Genomic DNA, 23,691 nt, shown 5'->3' with positions numbered 1-23,691 from the left:
ATCTCGATATTTTACTTAGTATCTCAATATGATGACATAGTATCTCGATATTTTACTTAGTATCTCAATATGCTGAGATAGTATCTCGATATTTTAACTTAGTATCTCAATATTTTACTTAGTATCTCAATATGATGACATAGTATCTCATCTTTTTTATAAGACTGGCGGAAATGGGCTTCCTTCGATCCTAAGGAATCGATACAAAACAAATCAGTCCTCTAGACTGAAATGAATCGTTTCGCGGTTTGACCACTTCCTGGAGACAGAAACGACATCCGGGTCACACGAAAGGTTGCCGCGGTCGCCATGTTGCTGAATGAAATTAGCTACAAAACATTGAATAGCCGCTAGCAAATATCGATATTTTATTTTTTCGCGGAATAACATTTGTTACAGTATGTGACTCATCGTAAATATGACTTAGGGATTTATGAAACTACCACAGACGCCCCAGTCCCTGTAAGTAACACCGCCGCGGTGATAAAATGTATTTATTCAGTGTGAGCTGGCCTGCTAGCAATAACAAGCTAACGTCGTTAGCATTCGGCTAGCATGCGTCCCGTAGCAAAGGGGTCATTGTAATTACCGAAATGGCACAGACAGCTTCATTGCATGTGTTGTATTTTAATGTTTGCGATGTAATATGAGTAAATTTGTCAGCCAACCGTTGCTCGCTTCCTAATTTGTTTTGATAACTGCGGGTGTTTATGTCGCTAGCTAAACTAGCTAGCGGTAGCTAAACGTTACGCCCCGAAGTGGAAGCGAACGTTAACGTCGTAACAAACAATGAACATTTAAGCCCCCTAACATTACCCGTGAGATAACGTCACAGCTATATGTTGTTTATTTGCTTATAAATAAAACGTTATGCCACAAACAACACCTGACGTTAACGTCAGTCTGCAACAAACTCGAGCATTTCTGTAATAGGCCAACAGAAACGGTACATATCACCTTTGTTTCCTAATTAATACGCAACTGGGTTTATTGGGCTGATTAATCTCAACCATAAACAAGAATAAGATACATCTGGCGATACAGAGATTTTTCCTGGCGCTAGTTTAAACGTGCACATCCGGGTTAGGTGGTTGTAATCATATTATACGTTAAATGTTAAAGTATATTTGTGTACAACGTCAACTGCTTGCAAGACGTATGTTGTGTGTGTGTGTGTGTTTTTAATGAAGCCCTTCAGTACTTTGCTATTAAGGCAAAACCAACAATTACATTTTAATATACCTGATGATGTGTCAGCTGTCAGGCAATTGCCCATCTGCCCCACTGTCTACGTTATATTAATGTACATGCAAGTGGACCTCTAGTCTACAGTGGTGTGTGTGTGTATTTCAGATATTAATACATGAAGTGATGTGGAGAAAAATCCAGTCACCGAACATGCAATTTTATATCATGATATTATATAATTATGTTGTCATTATCTGTTGAATAAATTAAGAAATAGTCTATGTAAATAACCGGATATGAATGCTTTGAGATTAATCCTGTTAACTGTTAATGTGTGAAATTGATGCACAACACAATCATCATTAAGGTCATCACACTATGTAAAATCAAAGGTGGTGGTGGTGGGGGGGATCTAATATTGAAGCATTTACTAAGTTTCAACGCTGCCAAGAATGACTTGATACACTCAAAGATATTAAATGAATTTGCTTAGGTATAAATGGAATGGCATAATCTGACAGATGACAAATGCATGTTGTTTGTTTTATAGAGAACCTTATAAAGATTACAATTCATTTAGATGTTTCAAATCTGGGACCAAGTTTGATGTATTTTTGTTATAATAATAATACATGAAATTTATATAGCGCTTTTCTGAACACAAAGACGCTTTATTTAACAATGTTTTACGTAAGCAATACTGACTTCCAAGGAAAAAGCCTGTTGACCATCTCAGAATCAGAAACAGATTTTACACCAACAAGGAATTTGTCTTGGTGAATAAGGTGCATACATGGAGGACAATAAACAGACAGAGATATAAATTGAGGGATAATTGATCTTGTTTTTGGATTTAACAGTTTAAAAAGTAACTCATTGTTGTGCCCTTTCCACAGATTATTGTGTTTAGACATAGTAACGGTGTCACGCAATGCACCATGGAAGTGGATCACAGAATATGCAACGACAGCTTCAGAGATCCAAGTCTGCCAGTGGAGCTGAAGCAGAGGAGCAGCAGCAGCAGCAGCCCACCATGGCGGTCACACAGCAGCAAGCTACAGTCAACCACCCTCAATCTCCTGTGACCACATTCTCCTCTGCTGCCAGCCCTTCAGCCCCCCAGTCACCCAATTATCAGATAATCATGAGTCGTAGCCCAGTCACTGGCCAGAACATGAACATCACATTACAAAATGTGGGACAGATGGTGACGGGTAACCAGCAGATCACCCTCACCCCGGTCCCCATCCAGAACCCAGCATCCCCTGGCTTCCAGCATACTACACCCCAGTGGAGGTTTGAACATGCTCCATCTTCCTACATCCAGGTCACCTCACCTGTGCCCCAGCCGCTGCAGCCCCAAAGTCCCACTCAGCACAGCCCCCTGCCAGGTGTGACGAGGCCAGGAGCACCTACAACAACATTGGGTGTGTGTGGACAAAGTCCAACAAGGATTTTTGAAGCTGGTATGCTGGTGAGGCAAATCAGTTTAGGCAGTCCATCGGGAAGTGGCCACTTTGTTTACCAGGAAGGGACAGGACTGGCCCAGATTGCCCCAGCCACACCTGGTCAGATACAGCTGGCCTCTCCAGGAGCGCCAGGTTCTGTAAGGGAACGCCGGCTCTCTCAGCCTCACTCACAGACTGGAGGCACCATCCACCATCACGGACCTCAAAGTCCCGTGGCCACAGGTACTGCACTCCCCACTCTGGGCAGTCCTGGTCACATCACCACTTCCAACCTACCTCCACAGATCAGCAGCATCATTCAAGGACAGCTGGCACGCCCTATGATATTTGAGAAGACGACGCAGAATGTGGTTGCTGGAGTAGGGACCACAGCCACAGCATCGTTCAGCATACCCTCCTCCATTACACCATCTAGCCCATCCCTCACCAGTACAACCCAGGGGATGCCCACCAATCCTCTTGTAACCACCAGCATGACTGTGGCCACTATGAAGAAGCACGTTCCCAAGAAGTTGGAGGAAATAGCTCCTTCTACTCCAGAGATTGCCCAGCTGAGAAAACTATGCTTGGAGCACCACACCAAGAAAATGGAGAGCTTGAAAGAAGTATTCAAGGAATACCTGATTGAGCTTTTCTTCCTGCAGCACCTTCAAGGGAATATGATGGACTACGTAGCTTTTAAGAAGAAGCCCTGTGTTCCCTTGTATACTTATTTGAGACAGAATGACTTAGACCTTGAAGACGAAGAGGAAGAAGAGGAACAGTCTGAGGTCATAAATGATGAGGTATTGCATCGCCTGGTTCTCGGTGTGGGGAAAAAGTATAGATTTTTCATCCAATGCATATAGTTCATCTTTGAAATCTGTTTTTTCAGGTAAAGGTTGTTACTGGAAAGGATGGCCAAGCAGTGACACCAGTTGCCATAGCAACACAGCTTCCTCCCAATGTTTCTGCAGCTTTCTCTGTCCAGCAGCAGTTTCAGGTGATGGAGGCAACACTTGTTTAAGCGATTATTACAATGAATCTATATGTTCTTTATTGAATTGTATTGGGAATCTTTTCATTTTTATTTCAATTGAGAGCTCGTTTTTTGCAGGGAATGCAAGTGACTGCTGGAAACATGACAAACCCTGGAGACATGGATGCCTTTAAGAGGCAACAGGCTATGGTGCAAGCAGGTAGGGCAAGGATCGTAGACTCCTGCCTCTCTTATGTCGCTTTGTTTCCTCCCCGTTGGCTTTCTTTTCTGTTTGTTTTCTTTTCTCCCTCTAATTGCTTCTGCTTTTAGATATTTGGCACCCTCTACTAGCGCTCTGTGTTGAAGTCTTTACCCGAGGAAGGAGAGGTGACCTGTAAGGTCTTCCGAAGGTCAATGCTCTGTGCCGAGTGCTTTTTTTTTTCCGTTATGAGGGTATTGTGTGTTTTGAATCCCAGATCAGGCTAAGAGGTGCCGGATTGACGTTGGTCGCCATGGGCTGATTTTCCAGCATCCTGGTGTAGCTCTAGGATCACCTGGCGTTCCACTCCAGCAGCTTATGCCGACTGCGCAAGGTAGGAGTGCTACTACCAGGCCGCTCTGTGTTCTGTTCCGATGCTGCTGGACGTGTCCCCTTCCTCAAACTAAGGAGTTTTTAAAAAGGGAAACACAACATTCATCTTCTACAAACAAACTTCAAGCAGCATCAACAAACAGATCTTCACCCATCTGCTGGATTTCTCAGCAGTCCTCAGGAAGTTCAGGCTTAGCTCTACCATCACCATCTCTCTCTGTCAGGATAAATGGGGAAGAAGACAATTCAAGTCTGAAGAAGAGTAGCCACTCAATGGGAAGATGCCATGTCTTATGATTTTCCTTTTTTGTTTTGACTATTGATCACCCGTCGTTGCCATCTCTTCTTTTCTGAAGTTGTGTTCCTGTTAGTCATCTTTATTTGGACTGACCTTCTTGCACTGATGGATTTTCATCTTATTTGGAGATGGATCACAGAAAGTGAGAACCCTGTGGAAATGAATTCACTTTCCAACGGGTTTTGCTTGTTTTCCCACTTTATGAATCCACGTGTCATCCTTCCTTTTGGTTTCCCATTGTCATTCCTTCACAAGTCCTTTCCGATTGTCCGTCTTGCATCGTCGCCAGGGATTCAAAATCATCACTCTTAAATTCATACGTCACATCTTCAAGAGTGTCTTTATGTCATGTTCACGTTTGGTTGATTTCCTTCCATGTTATTTCATGGCATTTTGTTCTGACTTGGCTTCTTTCCCTCAGTCTAAGTAGGAGGGGAATCATGTGGAGGAGTTGCGTTCACGGCGCAGGTTTTTGCGATTGTGGTGGTGTGGGTGTGTCAGGGCCAGGTGTTGATGGCGTCTAGGCAAGGTGGTGTGGCGTGCAGGGAGGTAAGGCAGGTGCTGCTTTAGTGTGCACAGCTCCGCTCAGGCCTGCTGTCTGCAAGACCCCATGTGTGTCTTTTTGCTCACCTCTGTGCTTTGTCGCTATGTGAGGCATCCAGGTGCCTTGGTTACCGCTAGAATGACATCGCTTCATGCATGCCAACCATGTGGTGTTTTTGTGAGTGTCTGCTCTGTATTTTTATTTCCCCTTTCTTCTCCCTGTCTCTTTATTATCAGAAGTTCTCTTTACTTTCATTTTCCTTTGTAACATTTCTATTCTTCCTCTCTAAAAATCCCCTCTCTTATTGCATGTGTAGTTTTTTGATGTTTTTAACCACATTCTCTCGAAATGCAATATTTTGGTTTTGCATTAATCAAAGTAGTATTTAATTTGAGAGACATGTAGATTCTCACATTGATTTCATTTCTTCCGTAATCATTTTGCTGTATGACTTTCATTAGTTTCCGCTCTGACCATCAGGAAGTAGTACAGTCCTGTTTATTCATAGTACATAGTACATCTAGTCCAAGGTACCGAGGAGCTCTAAAAGCTGATGCTCAAACTGCCATTTCAAATTTAAAAGTACTCTTTCATTACCTACTCATTAGCTTCACATGATCTAACTAGTCTAAATGGGTCTCTCAAATATATATTAAGGGAAAGATAAAACTTAATGGCATTTCAAAGCGTTGTATTAAAGCAAGGGGCATTTAAAACACTTCACTGAAGACGACAAGATTGTCAACTTGATTTTTACCGTCTGTCTTTGTGTTGCTCTCTATACCACCCCTTTGTTTGTCCTGTAATTTGGTTACTATGTGTACAGGCGGAATGCCTCCTACTCCTCAAGCGGTCCAGATTGCAGGACAGAAGCAGAACGTGCAACAATACGACCCGTCCAAAGGACCTCCGGTGCAGAATGCCGCCAGCCTTCACACCCCTCCTCCCCAGCTGCCTGGCAGGATGTCCCAAGGTGCCCTTCCAATGGGAGGCCTGTCTATGGCACTCTCTCAGCAGGCTCAGTTAGTGGACAACACCTGTCAGCCCAGCGGTCAGATCCAGGCCCAGGTGAAGGTTCAGGCTGGTGGGCCAGTCCTGGCCACAATAAACCCTCACACACAGCTCCAGGCCCAACTGCAGCAGCAGATGCAGCCAAGTCTTCATCTCCAGTTGCAGCCCCAGCAGCAACAACCCCAGGTCATCCTACAGCCAGGGCAAGCGGTCAGTCTACCTGAAACCATACACACACACAGTTTTCATGTTTGTTCATCACTAAATGCTGATACTGCCCTTCATTACAGACGGTGGCACTTGCTCGCCCGGGCACAGAATCAAACCAGCCAGTTCAGAGGATCATGACCAACTCAATACCCATGACATCCGTGCCTGCTGCCCCCCTCTCTGTTCCCAACTCTGTTCCGACCCCCCATACTGCAAGCCCGCTCCGCCCTCACGGCGCCAACATCAACCCGAGCACCCAGTCCAAACTGACGGGAACCAATGGCATCTCCACAGTCAAAATTGGCGGCTTTGGTCAGAGTGCGACCATGCAGTCCTCGCAGGAGGGTTCTCAAGATAAACAAGTCGAACAGGCCAAACTGGTGAGTCAGATGAACACATGTCTGCAGGTTAGATTGGCTTGAATAATGTTGTTTCTTTAAATGTCTTCAATACATTAAGTGTTGTTTGAATCTACAGTACTGTCTGCAGTTTTTTATACAAGCTAAGATGTGTACGTTTACCTTCCCCATAGTAACTACTTTGACATGGGGTCATAAGGACATCATTGATGTCTGCTGTTTGTATTTTATTCTGCTTGGGTGCATTGTGATGTATTTAAGTGTGCTCGCTGGGGTTAGTGGAACAACTGACACAGGGAGGAATATTCTTGGTTTCTATTCTCTCACATGCTGTTTCTGTGTTTCCCAGGAGGGTCAAGTGCACCTGCGCATCTCTGAGCTGAGGAAGGAGGGCCAGTGGTCCGCCAGCAGGCTCCCCAAGCTGGTGGAAGCCTCACGTCCAAAGTCCCACTGGGACTACCTCCTGGAGGAGATGCAGTGGATGGCAGCCGACTTTGCCCAGGAGAGGAGATGGAAAGAGGCCGCGGCTAAGAAGGTATTGTAATTACACACCTAGTACAACAAAAGGAGGAGCCGCTGCAGCAACGGGCGTCTTATTGATGGCAAAAACTGTCTCGTGTGTCTCCACCACAGCTTGTTCGCACGTGTGCCCGTCACCACCAAGAGCAAAAGAAAAGCGAGGAGAGGTCAAAGAAAGAAAGGGAAATTCATCTTCGTCACATTGCCAGCACAATAGCCCGAGAGGTGGAATTCTTCTGGGCAAACATCGAGCAGGTATGGTTTACTTATTTATTCATTCCTCCTCTAATTATGAAATGTTGTCACGGTTTTTATAATGTTCGTATTTTTTCTGTCAGGTTGTGGAAATTAAACTCCAGTTTGAAATTTATGAGAAGAGACTCAAAGCACTTAGCTTACAAAAGGCCTCAGCCAAAGGTACGTCCCACTGAGCCAATAATAAATAAAATGCAATATGTCTGCTTCTCATCATGAGCTTTTACTTTCCCATCCATTGCTTCTGGTTCAGAGCCACACTGCTATAATATCTTTTGTAATGAGTTTGCCTGTATTACAGTACCTGGTCAGTCAACTGGAGTGAAAGCTGAAAAAGAGGTAGGTGATGCACCAACAATGCAAATGCACCTATTTCATCCTATTTATATGTAATTTATTATTGTAAATATATATTTTTTATTTTTGTAGGAGGTGGCAACTTCAGCTAAAAAAAGGAAATCAAGTTCATCTTTGGTTGAGGAACACGGTATGATGATAAAGGATGTTCAAACAGAGTGTACAGTTGCTTTTACTTTTAGACCCTCATTAATTGTCTTTTTATTGTCGTTCTTGTCTCAGTGACGGATGAAGAGAGCACGATAGAGGAACAGGAGTTCATGGAGGGGGAAGCAGACCACAAAGCAGAGTTGGTGGACCTGGCCAAAGACGGTAGGACCAGTCGTTTTTTAATCATCCTGGATACAGACGGACAAATGAGCTGCACATAAAATAGAAAAGATTCATGTTTAGACACGTTGTGAATGCAGCACTTTATCCTTTTTCATTTTATTTTCAATATTTATTCCAGTGAATTTCATGGGAATTAATAAAATGGAGAGGCTGTTTTGAATTAAATAGTTTTGACTCAATTTGTCCTCTGATCAATATCATCTGATGTACATATACAGGTACTTGTGTTTTCATCTTTATTCATATTGTGATATCGTGATACTTATCGTATCGTGAGGTTCTTGCCAATACTCACCCCTACTAAACACACATTTGACATTTATGCTGTGAAAATATTCTTGTGCAATATATACTATTGTCTTTTCTCAAACTAATTTCTTACCATGCAAGAAATGTTGAGTCTGCGTTGCTTGCTCATGTGTTTGTGTGTTTGTCTTTTAGCTGAGATGCCTCTCGATGCGTTGAAGAAGCAGTATGCTGGCGCCTACGTTGACAGCTTTGATTGGCCTCAGCCTAGTGACGAGGATGACATGGAAGAGAGCGAAGGTGCCTTTTGTAGCTGAAAAACTAAACTGTCGTGTTCGTCCTCACGCCTGTTTGAGCAACCGGTTGTGAATGATGTGTGTGAAATATTCTTTATTTTTCAGAAACGGCGTGTGCTGCAGAAAGTCCACCGGAGGCAGTGTTGATCGACTCCCTGCTCAGTGTGGACCAGTTCCGCGGTGCTGATAAATCCTCTTCCTCCGAGGCTGATAGAAAGTCTGCCAGAGACATAGCTGAAGTGGCTGCTGCCACAGAGCTCATCCTGCCTAAGGGCAGCTTCAGGACCACTTCCTCAGTAAGACACGCACAAAAGCACCAAAGAAAGAAAATACCCTTTTTTTATCAGTTTCTAACTGATCTTTCATGCTTTTCTTTCTAGAACCGAAACCCAGCTCCTTTTCTATTGCATGGGTCGTTGCGAGAGTATCAGCAGATCGGTGTGGACTGGCTGGTCAACCTTCACAAGAAACACCTCAATGGCATCCTGGCTGACGAGACGGGCCTCGGCAAGACTGTACAGACGGTGGCCTACATGGCCCAGTTAGCTGGCCAAGAGGGTAAACCTCTCCTCGGAGATAAAGATGACTTTTTAATAGTCAATATTTACATCACCCATCTTCTTTTTAAAGTGAATGTGATTTAAGACATCTGTTTTTGTCTACAGGCATCTGGGGACCCCACCTTATTGTAGTGAGGACCTGCAAGCTGCTAAATTGGGAGGTGGAGTTCAAGCGCTGGTGTCCTGGCCTGAAGATCCTCCTGTACCTGGGCAACAGGAGGGAGCGCAGATCGAAGAGAATGGTACTTTTACTGTGTTCAAACAACACTTATTGACATGATTACTGAAAAATGAATTTGTCAATAAGCAGCTGTAAATGTGATAACACATGATCTTATTGCTGATATCTACAGTGGTGGGGCGAAGCCAACAGCTTCCACGTATGTGTGACGTCCTACAAGCTGCTGATGAAAGACCAGAGTCATTTTGTGAGGAGAAAGTGGAGGCACCTGGTCCTTGACGAGGTGCAGCTCATCAAAAACATGACTGAGAAACACTGGGAAACCATCTTTGCTCTCAGAAGGTGAGCCGGGTGCAAAACCCTCAAAATCAAAATTATAATATTTCAGTTTTTCCATCATTTCCATGTCAGGGAATTTGTCTTTTTTCTGTGAAATAACTGCTTTATTTATATTTCCGTGCATCTTGCAGTGAGCAGAGGATTCTCCTCATCAACACTCCTCTACAGAACACTCTGAAGGAGCTGTGGACCATGATCCACTTCCTTCTGCCAGGAATCACCAGGTCCTACTCCGACTTCCCTGTCAAGGCAGGAACAGACCAGAACCAGGACTACTGCCACAAACTGGTCATCCGCCTGCACAGGGTGGGTGTAGCGTCTGCACATTCCTCTGCCTGTTAAACTGTGCAACATGTAAACCCCTCACACATTACTTATGAAATCTTCACACTCCCTAACTGTAGATGATCCAGCCGTTCATCCTGAGGAGATCCAAACGGGACGTGGAGAAGCAGCTGCCCAAGAAGTACGAGCACATCCTCAAGTGCCGTCTCTCGTCACGACAGAAGAGCCTTTATGAGGATATTCTCACTCAAGCAGGGTGAGATATGTATGTTGTGATATCAGAGATGCTGAGTAATATATGATAATCTCACCATCGATGAATGGCTTTACACAGGTGCTGAAGTTTGAAGACATGCTATACATTCATGATGTCACTATATCAGAAATGTAGTGGTGGATATCAATATCTAACCTGCAGATTTCAACACATTATCAGGGAAATAATGGGGCCAAGGGCCGTGTGGATAGTAAGTCTACAGCTTGTGAACTGTCCACGATCATGTCGTCTGTCTCGCTGTGCTCCCCTAGAGCTCAGGAGGCGCTGAAGACGGGTCACTTCGTGAGCGTTCTTCAGGTCTTGATGCAGTTACAGCGAGTGTGTAACCACCCAGAACTGGTGGCGCCCCGGGAGACCAGCAGCTCCTTCTTCTGCTCCTCTCTGCAGTACAACGTCCCGTCGCTGGTGCTGGGAGCTCTTCAGAACGACACAAGCAAGGTATGCACGCTCTCTGTTCAACTGTCATTCAAAAACATATCAAGCTGATATGAAGGATTATGTGGTGTTGACATGTAAATATTTTTTGATGTTTTATGACACTGAGATTGGATACCTTGGTCTTATTAATATCATTGGATGATAAAATATGCTATATTAGGACAGTAGTTTGGCCTCTGGCAGCTTGTGATTGGCATTCGCCATTATTGTTTGACATTATACATTTTAATTTAGAATAACATTTATTTTATTTATGAAATCATTCTAATTAAATAATTATAATAAAAGTAATCAATGATTACAATTTCCTCCTTTTGAATACTTTGTATTAATTTTTTAAATATTACATAATTCCTCCTCGATGCATATGTTGAATATTTTGTTAAAATGTAGTAATTTGTATTTATAAAAAGAAGAAAAGCATATTCATAATGAATCTACATCTTGTCTTTTCATCCTCCTAGATCGCGAACATGTCTATATTTGATCTGATCAATAATGAGAACAGACTGACCCGGTATCAGACTGAGGAGGCGGTACCCAAACTGAAGATCACTCAGCAGCTCATAGAGGAGATCCACAGCGGTCCAGAACCCCCACCGCGACCCAAGTCCTGTCCAATCAAACCCTTGAGGTCAGCAATCAAATCTCTAAACATGCAAACCTGATATTGTAGCATATATATATATAAATATATATATATAAATGTTTATATATATATATTTATTGTTGTTGTTGTGAATAGATTGTTCCAGCCAGTGCAGTATGGGACGAAGCCAGAAGGTCGCCCGGCTGCCATCACGAGCACAGCAGGCCAGCGTCCTCCAACGAGTTCTCCCACTACCAGCACCTCCATTTCCACCACCAACCAGTCGGCCCAGATCAGGGGCAAGTCCCCCGTGACCCCTGCAACCACGACGGCCGCTTCTCACGGTAAGACCACGTCAGGAGTCGGGAAGGGCAGGAAATTTAGTTTTCAGTGGGTAAAGTATTCCAGATGGTGTCCTCGCACATCCAAAAACCTTTAAAAGACGAACCTAACAGCCCATCACTGTTCTGTTGGTGCCTTCACCTGCTCTTAAACAAGCTTTAACCTTGTGTTACATAATGTGTGCTTTGTGACACCATTTTGGATTTAAATGAACCTGATTTACATAAAGCATAACCATCTGAGATCCACCGGCGATGTCTTTAAGAGGCCGTAGCAGTCTTTAAGCTAGAGAGAAGATATGTCCAAATGTTTTTTATTAAAAACCACATCACAGCCTGCCTTCTTCTATGGCTTCTATATATATATATATATATTTTTTTTTTTATATATATATATATATTTTTTATCATTTTTATCAATTCTCAAGTGGTAAACAATTATTACACAGATTTGGTGTGCAAATGATCATATAAGATGAAAAGTTGCTCCAACAAGCTATGAGACACAGTGATAATGGGGATAGCAATCATAATATACTAAGCCCCACACTTTAATTTTTAATTTACAATTGATTTGATCAAATTTCTGATATATGACTCTGGTCTTTGTGGGGGTAAGAGGGTTTGTAGCATATTTAAAAAGTATCTACAGTGTGAACATATTTATGCACGATGGTCCTACTCCATGGAGAGGGTGGGACGCCCTCACAGACCTGTCTTCATTGTTTTGACCTAAAGGCATCACAGCCAGGATATAGATTTAATGTCAGGTAATACATTTTTCATCATTGTTAGCCGTTAATTGATCCGTCGATGGCATCGCACACGTCTCTAACCCTGCCTGCTGTGTTGGTCCGCTACTGCTGAGTGATTTTTGTATGGAGGAAATTGTTTGCTCTGACTAAGTACTGGGTTCCCCCTAACATGTAGTCCCATACCCCGTTACCTTGTATTTCACAGCAGTTGGATCAGCTACTCAGAGAGCCCAGCCTGCCCCTCCCATCAGCAGCAGCAACAGCAGCAGCAACACTACCGCCTCCACTGTAAACTCCTCTGGGAACAGTGGCGTTGGGCAGCATGCGTTGGGGGCTGCCTCCGTGCCCTTGGGCCAGACCTTAGCCGGCACACCTGTGGGATCTATGGCTCCCATCGGCCAGCCTGCATTAGCACAGGTCCCCAGGCCCGCTCTAGCCCCCAGCCATGCCATCCAGCCCAGCTTGCTGTCCCAGAGGCTGGTTCTTACATCTCAGGCCCAGGCACGGTTGCCTAGTAAGTGGCCTCCCCTCCCTCTCAGTGTCTCCCCTCCACCTCTGGCACAACAGTATGGGGCTGCTCTACGCTGAGGCCTTTATTTTGGGGCACTGCTGATATGTGTTCACTCCTCTGGAGAAAACCCTTTGTACATACCAAACTTCCAAAAGCGATTTTTTTGGTCACGGCAGAAATGCTGTGTATCAATATTTATGGCTCGTTATGAAATTAGATCTGTAGCCATATCAGCAGCATCTCCACAGCCTCAGCATTCTCCAATTTCTTTCTGGAAACCTGCATGTACACTATGAACGACCCACTTATGTTATACCACGCACCAACCACACTGTTTAACTGAATTATGATGTCCTCCCTCCTTTTTTTATGTTTTTTATTCTCCCAGTTTACTAATATTCTTTTGTCTTTTGCACCGGCCCAGCTGCAGGAAGAAATCCCACAGCTTTGGTTGTGTTATTTATTTCTTTGCTAATGTTATGATTTCACTTTTATGCGAGCATCACTGCAAAAAGCATGTGGAAATTGTCCCACAAATGTAAAAACCCTCTCCGCCTCTAATGTGAACAGAGAAACCTTTTCAGTAAACAACACACTATTATATCTGAATATGCAGAAACATTTTTTTTTTATTAAGAAAACACCAACTTTCGTGTGTTGGAACTAAGATCGCTGAAACCCTTTTTAATGCAAAGGAGCGGCTAGCTTTTAGTTGTTTCCAAAAATGAACTCTCAATTTCTCATTTCCATCTCTCTTTTCTGATTTCAGGGCAGAATCAGAATGAGTGTGTTACTTCATCAGAAATGTCCAAAAATAAATACATTTCAGTATTTAATGAAAATAACAAATACAAAAATGATTGCCTTAATTGACAAGATATTATTGTTTGACACAAACGTCCTTGAAAAGGCATCGAGTACTTTGTGTATGTTTCAGGATCTCTGTCTCACCCGAGGACAACCTCAGCCTCAACCCCGTTTTCTTTCCCTTCAGGGTTTTAAAAGTAGGAGCCGCTGTACTTCTGTTGTGGAGGGCGACTGTGTTGGTCCTTCCATTAATCCACCCTGGTTTTTTTGCATGTCTTGTCTCTTTTTCACCCTTAAACTAACTGATGCAGAGTGTCTTGCTGCAGCCGTGGCCTTTCTGATGCCGTCCTTTGATGACGTGTCTGTTCTTCCTTCCCGTTGAAGGTGGAGATGTGGTGAAGATCGCCCAGCTGGCCAACATAGCCGGCGGTCAGAATCGCATCTCTCAGCCGGAGACTCCCGTCACGCTGCAGTTTCAGGGTAACAAGTTCACTTTGTCGCCCAGCCAGCTGCGCCAGCTCACCACCGGACAGCCCTTGCAGCTCCAAGGTACACTCGGTAATGTACATCCCATCGTCACACTTCTATCTCAACGTAATTCTCTCCTTTGTGTCCTTTTTTGACATAGATCAAGTTATGGATTCTTATTCTACTTGTCTGCAAGTATCATATCTTAGCTAATGTATTCATGGCTCAGTGCAGCTGAGGTTTAGGTTTCCCTTTAATGAATTAGACTCAATTGGAAGGAAGGCGCCTCACATCAATAGGGCGAGAAGAAAGAAGAAAGTAGTCGGCTGGAAAGGTTACATCTGCTCATCCGGCGCTTATTTGGTTTCCGTTTCCTTGATGTAGTATTGTTCTGCCTTTTTCACGCAAACCACAATGCTGGTAGCATGACGGTTGTTTTATTTTTCACTTTAACCAAGTGGATCTCTTATATTTGTGTCTTATAATTACGTGTCTCCGATTTAGGCAACATCCTGCAGATCGTGTCGGCTCCAGGGCAGCAGATCATCCGGCCCCAGGGATCCATGGTGATGCAGACGATGCCACAAGCAGTCCCTGCATCCAACGCCTCGGCTGCACCCGGCACGCCTCACCCCGCCCTGTCCACAGCCCAGCAAGGTGACTCACTCCCAGGGAACATATAGCCATATTATCTCCCATGAATCAGTCCGCCTCGTGAGCGCTATTCATCTCGTACCAATATATTATTATAATCATCTGTTTTCTCCCCTTTATACAATAGTTTTAATGCTGGCATTTGCAATAACCCTGCTTTTGTACCATGTATTCTTTTTCAGCGTTGGGTGTTACTACAAATGCCACCTCAGCTCCCTCCAAGCTCACTCCTGCAGCTCATGCTGCTTCTCAGGTTAGTGCATCGTGTTTAAGCAAACTCCTGTCCAACTCATTTGTAAAATTGACTAATAACCGTCTCTCTCTGCAATGTTCAGGAGTCTTCGGAAGAAAAGACTCAGCAGCTGAAGGAGCGTTTGAGCCGCCTGTTTGCAGCCAACGAGCGGCGGTGCAGCCGCAGAGTGCTGTTCGGGTCCGACCTGCTGCAGGCGTGCACTCTGAGCACGGAGCCCGGCCACTCCGCCCTGACGGCCGGAGGCTGGAGGTGGGTGGGCAGGGAGAGCTGCCTCAGGGCCCAGAGAACCTGCGTGGCTACCACCTCGGCACTGCAGGCCAGTCTGCTGTCTGTGGAGGACCGCCTGGACGCCGCCAAAAGCCTCATCAAGAGGTACGGCGGCCCAGAAGCCTATTTGAGTCCACGTGTTCTGTGAAACCATCATTAAATACTAGCCCTGCTGTTAGAACTGACTGGGTCAATTCCTTATCCGTTTTGTTTCTTAATCCAAGTAACTATTGTATGTTATAGGCTGGTGTGTGTGGTGCCTCCTGCCGAAGCCCCGCCTCCTCACCTGTATGCAGCCAATCCCCCGGTTCCTTACAGCCTGGGGCAGAAATCCCTTCGCCGTCGGCTGCAGGAGGTCGTTTCTCCCCACAACGCTGACATCCACCACTTGGCATCCAGGCCTCTCCTCCGATTTTCTGACCTGCAGCTGATGCAGATGGACTCAGGTCAGCCCAGCACCTTTCTTTTTAATACTTATTTGATACGTAGCAAGCTCAGACTGTAAAAATAATTACTCAATAGCATGTATTAATAACTACAACACAACTAATAATTATGTAAAAACACCACTGTAATTGCTTACATGGGTTAGATGGTCTCATCCCATGTTTTCCTTCCTATACTGAAGAATAGGCTCTCCATACTAAACCGTCTGCTTGTACGCAGTAAATACTGAGACGTGTACACAATATTTAAATATGTTTTTTCTTTGCTAACAGTCTCGAGATTAGTTTAAAGAAAAATAACAATGGAAAAAGTGGGGTAAATATGCTGGGTTTTCTGAGAAAAATGCAACCACTAATCTGCACACATTATGCTCTTTATCGTTACTATACAACTAAAATAATGAAAACATAATCTTTGTTGTTTTCAGCCAAAACCAAGAGAAATAAGCTGCTGTTTTTCTTTTCCAAAGGCAAACTGGAAGCTCTTGCTATCCTGCTGCAGAAGCTGAGGTCGGACAGCCGGCGTGTCCTCATCTTCACTCAGATGGTGAAGATGCTGGACATCCTGGAGGCCTTCCTGGACTACAGACAGCTCACCTACGTGCGGGTGGACGAAAGCTTCAGTCCCGACGAACGACAGGTCAACTCTCCGTCACCTAACATTTGTTCTGACGAGCCATACTTATAACAGGCTTCTTGGCTGAAATTAAGTCAGATGTACCTCCGTTATAAATGTCCCACTGCATCACTGGCATTAATATATATACTGGGTATTCATAGCCTCATTAGTAGACTATGTTTCCTTTATATCCAAAATTGGATATGATGTAAATGTTTCTTGAAATTACATTTCTGTCATTGTGAATGACGAGAGGTTGATTTTCCAAATAACTATTATCATAGAGGACCATTTAGCCATGTTTAACAGCCGACCAGTATTGGAAAGCACCTGTCATGAAGTGAAGAGACATATGCAGGTGTTTTTCCCCTCATGTTTGGTTGAACATTGCTGGTGTTGTGCTCCTGCAGGAGAACATGAAGAAGTTCAACAGGAACAGGAAGGTGTTCTGCAGCATCCTGACCAACCGCTGCTGCTCCGCCATCGGGACTTTATTTGACGCAGACACCATCATCTTCTACGACACGGACCTCAATCCCAGCATGGACGCCCGCACCCAGGAGTGGTGTGACAAAATAGGCCGCTCCAAGGATATACACATCTACAGGTGAGGTTATCCATACAGAGGAACTCTGGTTAGTGCTTTGTTATTCATGTTCCCAGCGATAGTGGAATCCACATACATATTGATGGATGCTCTCTGTGTGCTGCCCAGGTTGGAGAGTGGGAACTCCATTGAAGAGAAGCTGCTGAAGAACGGCACCAAGGACCTGATCAGAGAGGTTGCTGCCCAGGGTACTGACTACACGCTGGCTTTCCTCACACAAGTAAGAATCCATTAACTGTGGTCTTCTTGTCCTGGAGGGTCAGAGACTTTAAATACTACAGCTCAACCAGAGCCTCACAGTAACAGTCCTGCTATTGTGTTTTCAGCGGACCATCCAGGATCTGTTCGAGGTGGAGGCGGGCTCGGGGGAGAAGGTGGAGGAGTTTGTGGTCCTTCACCAAGAGCCATCGGCCTCCGAGGCCATCTCTCCCAGAGTGGCTCGGCCCTACATCCAGGCTCTGCACAGCATAAACCTGGATGTCTCGCCGGAGGAGGAAGAGCAGCAGCAGCAGGGTGAGGAGGTGGCAGAGAAGAAAACAGAAAACAACAAGGAGTCGGGGAGCCAAGATAAAGAGGAGCCCGGTCAGAAAGAGGAGCTGAACGCAGTCATGGAGCAGGTAGCTTCATCTTTTTTAATGTACCGTTGTGGGAGCTTGAAAAATACAAGACATGCATTGGAATAAAATCATGTCTGTTTGTCTTTTACTCACTTTCTCCTAAAACAGCTCACGCCCATAGAAAGGTACGCCCTGCATTACCTGGAGTACCTCCACGTCAGTGACGACGAAACTGCCCTCAAGGTAACTTTCATTCAAATATTATTCTATAGATTTGAGGTGTTTATTTGGATCAGGCTATGAGTGGACTACTAAACAGCTCCACTGCTCCTGTTATTTGTGCTGATTGATGTGTGTTTGTGCTCCTCAGGAGCGGCTGGAGAGCTCTAAGCGAGGCTGGGAGCTGCAGCAGCTGCAGAAGCTGAAGGAGGAGGAGGAGGAGCGGCAGATCATGGAGGGAGATGAAGATCTCTTCACCTACACCAGAGAGGATGCCTACAACATGGTGGGTGGCCGTCGTGATCTCCGGCGCCTGGATCGCGCTGCCGTTGACATTAACCTTGTTCTTCTGCGTCCCAACAGGAGTACGTGTTCGATGCCGAGGACGGCCACACAGAGATCATGCCGGTAACACAGAGATTTCATTGAACTAACATGATATATTTATTATCCTTGTATTATCCTCATCACAAAGTCCCGCCCGGACTTTGACTTTGTTCTGATTTGTGATTTGTTCTTCTCCCCACACAGCTTTGGACTCCGCCCACACCACCGCAGGACGACAACGACATCTACATCGACTCGGTGATGATGCTGATGTACGACACCACGCCCATGCCCGAGTCCAAGCTGCCTCCCATCTACGTCCGCAAGGAGCACAAGAGACTCAAGATGGACCCCTCAGGTAGGACCAGATCTGCAGAGGCCTTCATTAACTCCTCCGTCACGGCATATTTGGGTATATGTGTGTGTACGGATGGCACGATAAAGGATTGTATCGCAATAAATAATCACAATGAGTTGATTTAATTGGAAATATCATCACGAGTGACTTAAAAAGTGTGACGTAAAACATTTTTTATGGGGGGAAATACAGAATACAATACGAACAAAATACAAAATACATATTTATCCTTTTATTTCTGCAGGAAGACTTTCTGGGTCAGAAACACTAGATGAACAGCCAGTATGTCAGAGCCTCTGCTAGCATCTTGCAGTTTAAGAGTTACTGAGAATATCTATGTTTTGCTCTCAGCAGTAGTTTATTTTGCTTTCAGATGAGGAATTAGTGGACATTTGAACAACTTTAAGATCCGATATGTGCCGTAGTTTCATTGCAGGTTTATGACTGGAGTGTGTTTGTTTGTTGTCCAGCAGCAGCCAGGAAGAAGAAGAAAGGCCACGGGGAGACGGTCATTCCTCCACGCTCACTCTTTGAAAAGGCCAGCATGCTGAAAGTCCGCCGCGAGGGCAAGGACCAGAAGAAGAACTTCTCCCTCAAGCAGCAGGCGCCCTTTGCCAAACCCTTACCCTCACTGGTTAAACCTGCCACGGAGGCGGGTCAGGACAACCCGGAGTGGCTCATCAGCGAGGACTGGGCTCTGCTTCAGGTACCGCCTCCCCGAGGATCTGTCTTCCTTCGCCGTGTTCAAAGTCTCCGCCTAATAAAACGAGATAGATTTCATGTGCATTCACCCCGTGGCTGTGTGTCTTGCAGGCTGTAAAGCAGCTCCTGGAGTTGCCTCTGAACCTGACGATCGTGTCTCCTGCCCACACGCCTAACTGGGATCTGGTGAGCGACGTGGTGAACTCCTGCAGTCGCATCTACCGCTCGCCCAAACAGTGTCGGAACCGCTACGAGAACGTCATCATCCCCAGAGAAGAGGGCAAGGTAAGGGAGAGTGAGCTGCTGGAAATTAACCTCGTTTTGGTCAATCTTCACCGTTAACCGTTAACCGTACTGTTTTCTTCCAGTTGGTGTACGAGGCGAACCCCAAGAAGAAAACCAAGAGCATATACAAGGTACTCTATCGTATGTGATGACTGTTTCTTTGCTCTTCCTGGCCTGACTCTCCCCCTGTGTGTCCACGTACAGTCGAAGAACAGCCGTCCTCTGCGGACCTGTCAGATCTACACGCAGGACGACAACGCCATGCACATCCAGCTCTACAACAGCCGCTTTGAGCTCATGAAGATCATCGCCAGCAAGAGGAGCCCGCCCATCAAACCACTGTGAGCGCTGGTGTTGACCAGTTCTGCCAGATTTACAAACGGCTGATTATGACATGCTTTCTTTTTGAGAAAATAGTGAATTCTACTTTGAATGCATTGATCTAATTGAAACTATTTCCAGGCTCGGCATGAATCCATTCCAGAAGAATCCCAAGCACGCGTCTGTTTTGGCAGAAAGGTTTGTTAATGTTGCCATTTCTGTTTTTTGGATCGACATCCAAAGTTAAAATCAAGAACAAAGTATAACAGTTTTTTCCCCCTCTTTTCTTCAGTGGTATCAGCTACGACAAGCCCCTCCCCCCCATCCAGGTGGCAACTCAACGTGCTGAAAGGATCGCCAAGGAGAAAAAGGTGATTGCCCGGAAAAACAGGACCCCGCCTGCTTTGTGCTGGTTTTCATCGTCACTGACGTGTGTTTCATTGTGTGTGTGTGTGTGTGTGTGTGTGTGTGTGTGTGTGTGTGTGTGTGTGTGTGTGTGTGTGTGTGTGTGTGTGTGTGTGTGTGTGTGTGTGTGTGTGTGTGTGTGTGTGTGTGTGTGTGTGTGTGTGTGTGTGTGTGTGTGTGTGTGTGTGTGTGTGTGTGTGTGTGTGTGTGTAGGCCCTTGCAGAGCAGCAGAAGGCTCAACAGTTGGCCCAGCAGCAGCAGACTGGAGCCCCCCAGGCCCAGGCTGCACCGGGCCAGGTCCAGACCCCCGCTGCTGGCCAGGCTCAGGTCCCTCAGGCTGCCGCGGTGGCCGGAGTCACCGCCGTGCCGAACGCAGCCGTCCTGGTGAGAATGCAATCCTTCACTAATATTCTACGTGGAGCTCAGATCCAACACAAGCCGCTTCACACGTACCCTTCATGTTTTTCAGGCTGGAGCCATAAAAAACGCCACCGTGGGCACAACTCTGCAGGCTGGTAGGCCGACACACACACGGTTCAGGTTACAGAGCTGCTGACGCTCCGACGGTGATTCATTCCTCTCTTGTTTCTCTCAGCCGCCGTAGGGGGGAACGTCATCGTGAACTCAGCTGCTGGAGTTCCTCCAAGTCCCTTCCAGGCCAACAAACGGCTGGCAGCGCCGGTGATCCCGGGCACGCTGTCGGTGAGTTCATCCATCAGCTCCACCCACACGATCAACACGCCCACTCCACCCTGCAGACATGATCAACACTGTTGTTGTTGTTGTTGTTGTTGTTGGTCCAGCCCGCCGGTGCAGCCGGAGCCCAGGTGGTCCACGCACAACAGAGGGCCGTCGCCGCGGCCGCCGCCACTCCTGCCGATGTGGTCGCCATAGCTACAGGTCAGGGTGTTCGAGCCGTTACCCCGGTGACGGCATCCGCGGTGGTTTCCACCACCCTGAGCCCCGTGCAGTCGCAGACCCGCCCGCTGGTCACTCAGGTCACATCAGGTACTTCCTTCTGACCAGACGTCCCTCAGGTAGCTGTCTCCTCCCCGCCGGACCTGTCTCACCTGCTGTCTCCCCCTCCAGCCACAGGTATGCAGCTGCAGCAGGGGAAGCCGCTCACCCCCGCCCACCTGCAGATGCTCCGCCAGCAGCAGCTGCAGCAGCAGCAGCAGGCTGCTTCACCACAGATCAAAGCTGTAGGAAAACCACAGGTATGTTAGACGCATATCATGATAACAACACAATGTGATTAGAGTTAACCCACCTTTTATCTGCTAATCTGTGTTTCCAGGAGCTGTTGAAGATGCACAAGCATAAGCTGCAGCTGCAGCAGCAGCAGCAGGTGGCTGCAGCGGTGGCGGCGGCCCAGGGCCAGCAGGCTGCAGGGGCCCAGCAGGCCGCCCAGGTCCAGACCACGCAGGCCGCTCAGGCCAACACCCAGCTGGCAGCCGTGGCGGCTCCCAGATCCGGAGCCGTGCTGACCGGGGCCGTCGCCAGCCTGCAGGTGGCCAGACTGGTGAGTGAGGCCCGACGGTGCTTTATCACATCTCTGCATGAAAAATGACTTATGAATGAAAATAGTTGGTGATTATATTTCTGTGGATCTGTTAGTGGAATTAGTTTTCCTTTCATTTGTGGTCCTTCTGTAAAAAGCTGTCTCCAAACATCATGTTGGTTGTTTAGAGGACAATAACATCTCATTTAATGTGATGAACAAGTGACATAATAAGTAGACTGAATACTGACCATTGGATTGGTACAAAGATGGAGTTTAGCACAGCTGGAAGGGGCTGGAAAAGCATGGAGATGCACCTTGAAGTGCTTGAGAAGTGCTTGAATGTGACTTTGGAGACGGTGTAGGAGCCCTTGTTCATACGTTGATGCTGGTTGTGCTTCCATCCAGACTCGGGTGCCCACTCAGGCCCAGGCGGGACAGACGGCCCAGGTGACCCTCACCAAGCCCCCCGTGGTCTCGGTGCCGGCTGTGGTCACTTCGGCCGGCGTCACCACGCTGCCGGTCACAGTAGCCGGCATCAGCGTGGCCATCGGTCAGGCCCAGAAAGCAGGTGTGGTGAACGTGGCCTGTTGCTCCTTTTTACTAGTTGTTTTTATCGTGTATTAACGTCCCCTCCTCTCCTGCAGGTGGAGCTGTGCCGTTCCCACAGATGCAGGTCCAGCAGCTGCTCCAGATGAAGAAGCAGCAGCAGGCGGCGGCGGTCCAGGCTGCAGCCGCGGCCCAGCAGAAGGCGGGGCAGCCTCAGCAGGGCCAGGCCACCGTTCAGCAGAAGGTAAACGCACCGCCACTCTGCTGCCGGTTAGACATGCTGATTCACGAGGACGCTGACTCCAGCTCCGTTGTTCCCCTCAGATCGGCACCCAGCAGGTGACGGTGCAGGCGGCCCAGCCGGCCGGCCAGCAGCAGAAGGTGACCTACGCCACCACCACCCAGATCCAGCCGGGAATCAAGACCCAGTTCTTCACCACGTCCATCGCCCAGGCTCAGAAACCCACCGGAGCCCAACAGATCCAGGTACGCCGCCGCGGCCAAAACACACGTGGAGAACCAGCGGGTTCATGTCCTGATGGGAGATCTTCCTCTCTTTCTCCTCTCAGGTGGCGAAACTCCCACAAATAGTGCAGCAGCAACCCACCGTGGCCAACATCCAGCAGATCGTGTCGTCTTCTCAGCAGGTGAGTGTTTCTGCTGAAGGTAACGTCCACATATCGGCCCATATTCTGTATACATGCATATCAATAAGGCTGAGTCAGCGTCTTTCATCAGCAAGTATGTCCTGGTTTCTTTACTCTTCATGTATTTATCCTTCTCCTTGGCATTTTATTTTCTCTCTTTAAACCACTTTGTTCTGATAAGCGCTCTAGAAATTTGTTAGTATTTATATATATAAACACATGTTTTGCAATGATCCCTCAAATGTGGTTATCAAACAGATGTAACGGACGATATTTATCAGTTTATCTCTGATTCAGTGAAGCTTAATATTTAATTTAACTCATTTATGATCGGCATATTATTCATGAGGTCACCTCACCTGTTCAATAACAGCCAGCTTCTTTGATAAAGTTATCCTGAAAAAAAACCATACATGCAAATGTACCCGCGGTGGGAGACGCAGCGACTTAAAAGTGCAGTAGATCGGATCCTGTCCAGCCTCTGAGACACGTTGACCCTGTTTGTCCTCAGATCCAGACCCAGACCGTGACTCTGACCCAGGCGACCGCCTCTGCTCCCGCTCAGGTGCAGATGATCTCTGCGGGGACGGCCACGGCTCAGGTGGTCCAGCAGAAGATCCTCCAGCAGCAGCAGGTGGTGACCGCGGCCACCTCGCCCCAGATCCAGACGCCGCCCCCCCACAGCCCCGCCCAGCAGCCGGCCGCGCCCTCCGCCGCCGCCGAGTCCCCGGGCCAGCAGGCCGCTCAGCCCCAGCAGACCACCAAGGGCCAAGCCCGCCAGGGGGGCA

General features: G+C 46.7%; 1 protein-coding gene across 8 annotated transcripts in view; it reads left to right on the top strand.

Moving 5' to 3' along the window:
* Positions 1-302: 302 nt before the first annotated feature.
* Positions 303-23,691, top strand: part of ep400 (E1A binding protein p400) — a 24,076-nt gene continuing 687 nt past the window's right edge. The window contains exons 1-54 of one of the 8 annotated variants that reach the window (XM_084024192.1): positions 303-462; positions 2,085-3,442; positions 3,532-3,639; positions 3,754-3,835; positions 4,092-4,208; positions 5,876-6,270; positions 6,351-6,650; positions 6,979-7,164; positions 7,263-7,403; positions 7,487-7,565; positions 7,705-7,742; positions 7,833-7,890; positions 7,983-8,072; positions 8,535-8,639; positions 8,741-8,931; positions 9,016-9,193; positions 9,301-9,437; positions 9,549-9,718; positions 9,847-10,021; positions 10,120-10,256; positions 10,529-10,715; positions 11,180-11,349; positions 11,461-11,648; positions 12,606-12,914; positions 14,103-14,267; positions 14,691-14,843; positions 15,023-15,093; positions 15,176-15,465; positions 15,604-15,806; positions 16,277-16,446; positions 16,836-17,032; positions 17,141-17,252; positions 17,359-17,649; positions 17,758-17,832; positions 17,960-18,094; positions 18,172-18,216; positions 18,340-18,493; positions 18,964-19,199; positions 19,307-19,480; positions 19,564-19,611; positions 19,685-19,821; positions 19,943-19,999; positions 20,094-20,172; positions 20,420-20,590; positions 20,676-20,721; positions 20,802-20,908; positions 21,010-21,214; positions 21,296-21,423; positions 21,504-21,728; positions 22,116-22,278; positions 22,355-22,500; positions 22,581-22,742; positions 22,826-22,903; positions 23,415-23,691. The exon at positions 23,415-23,691 is cut by the window's right edge and continues 687 nt beyond it. In XM_084024192.1, coding sequence (XP_083880318.1) covers positions 2,120-3,442; positions 3,532-3,639; positions 3,754-3,835; positions 4,092-4,208; positions 5,876-6,270; positions 6,351-6,650; positions 6,979-7,164; positions 7,263-7,403; positions 7,487-7,565; positions 7,705-7,742; positions 7,833-7,890; positions 7,983-8,072; positions 8,535-8,639; positions 8,741-8,931; positions 9,016-9,193; positions 9,301-9,437; positions 9,549-9,718; positions 9,847-10,021; positions 10,120-10,256; positions 10,529-10,715; positions 11,180-11,349; positions 11,461-11,648; positions 12,606-12,914; positions 14,103-14,267; positions 14,691-14,843; positions 15,023-15,093; positions 15,176-15,465; positions 15,604-15,806; positions 16,277-16,446; positions 16,836-17,032; positions 17,141-17,252; positions 17,359-17,649; positions 17,758-17,832; positions 17,960-18,094; positions 18,172-18,216; positions 18,340-18,493; positions 18,964-19,199; positions 19,307-19,480; positions 19,564-19,611; positions 19,685-19,821; positions 19,943-19,999; positions 20,094-20,172; positions 20,420-20,590; positions 20,676-20,721; positions 20,802-20,908; positions 21,010-21,214; positions 21,296-21,423; positions 21,504-21,728; positions 22,116-22,278; positions 22,355-22,500; positions 22,581-22,742; positions 22,826-22,903; positions 23,415-23,691 — 9,364 coding nt within the window. In that variant the 5' untranslated portion in view covers positions 303-462; positions 2,085-2,119. Of the gene's footprint in view, positions 463-2,084; positions 3,443-3,531; positions 3,640-3,753; positions 3,836-4,091; positions 4,209-5,875; positions 6,271-6,350; positions 6,651-6,978; positions 7,165-7,262; positions 7,404-7,486; positions 7,566-7,704; positions 7,743-7,832; positions 7,891-7,982; positions 8,073-8,534; positions 8,640-8,740; positions 8,932-9,015; positions 9,194-9,300; positions 9,438-9,548; positions 9,719-9,846; positions 10,022-10,119; positions 10,257-10,528; positions 10,716-11,179; positions 11,350-11,460; positions 11,649-12,605; positions 12,915-14,102; positions 14,277-14,690; positions 14,844-15,022; positions 15,094-15,175; positions 15,466-15,603; positions 15,807-16,276; positions 16,447-16,835; positions 17,033-17,140; positions 17,253-17,358; positions 17,650-17,757; positions 17,833-17,959; positions 18,095-18,171; positions 18,217-18,339; positions 18,494-18,963; positions 19,200-19,306; positions 19,481-19,563; positions 19,612-19,684; positions 19,822-19,942; positions 20,000-20,093; positions 20,173-20,419; positions 20,591-20,675; positions 20,722-20,801; positions 20,909-21,009; positions 21,215-21,295; positions 21,424-21,503; positions 21,729-22,115; positions 22,279-22,354; positions 22,501-22,580; positions 22,743-22,825; positions 22,904-23,414 lie in introns of all 8 variants that reach the window. The other 7 variants (XM_084024188.1, XM_084024189.1, XM_084024187.1 and 4 more) reach the window with 7 other exon arrangements.

This window comes from Eutrigla gurnardus (assembly GCF_963514095.1).
Source record: "Eutrigla gurnardus genome assembly, chromosome: 13".
Taxonomy (NCBI): Eukaryota; Metazoa; Chordata; class Actinopteri; order Perciformes; family Triglidae; genus Eutrigla; species Eutrigla gurnardus.
The sequence above is the reverse complement of the archived record's forward strand: the minus strand, read 5'-3'. Positions and strand labels throughout refer to the sequence as shown.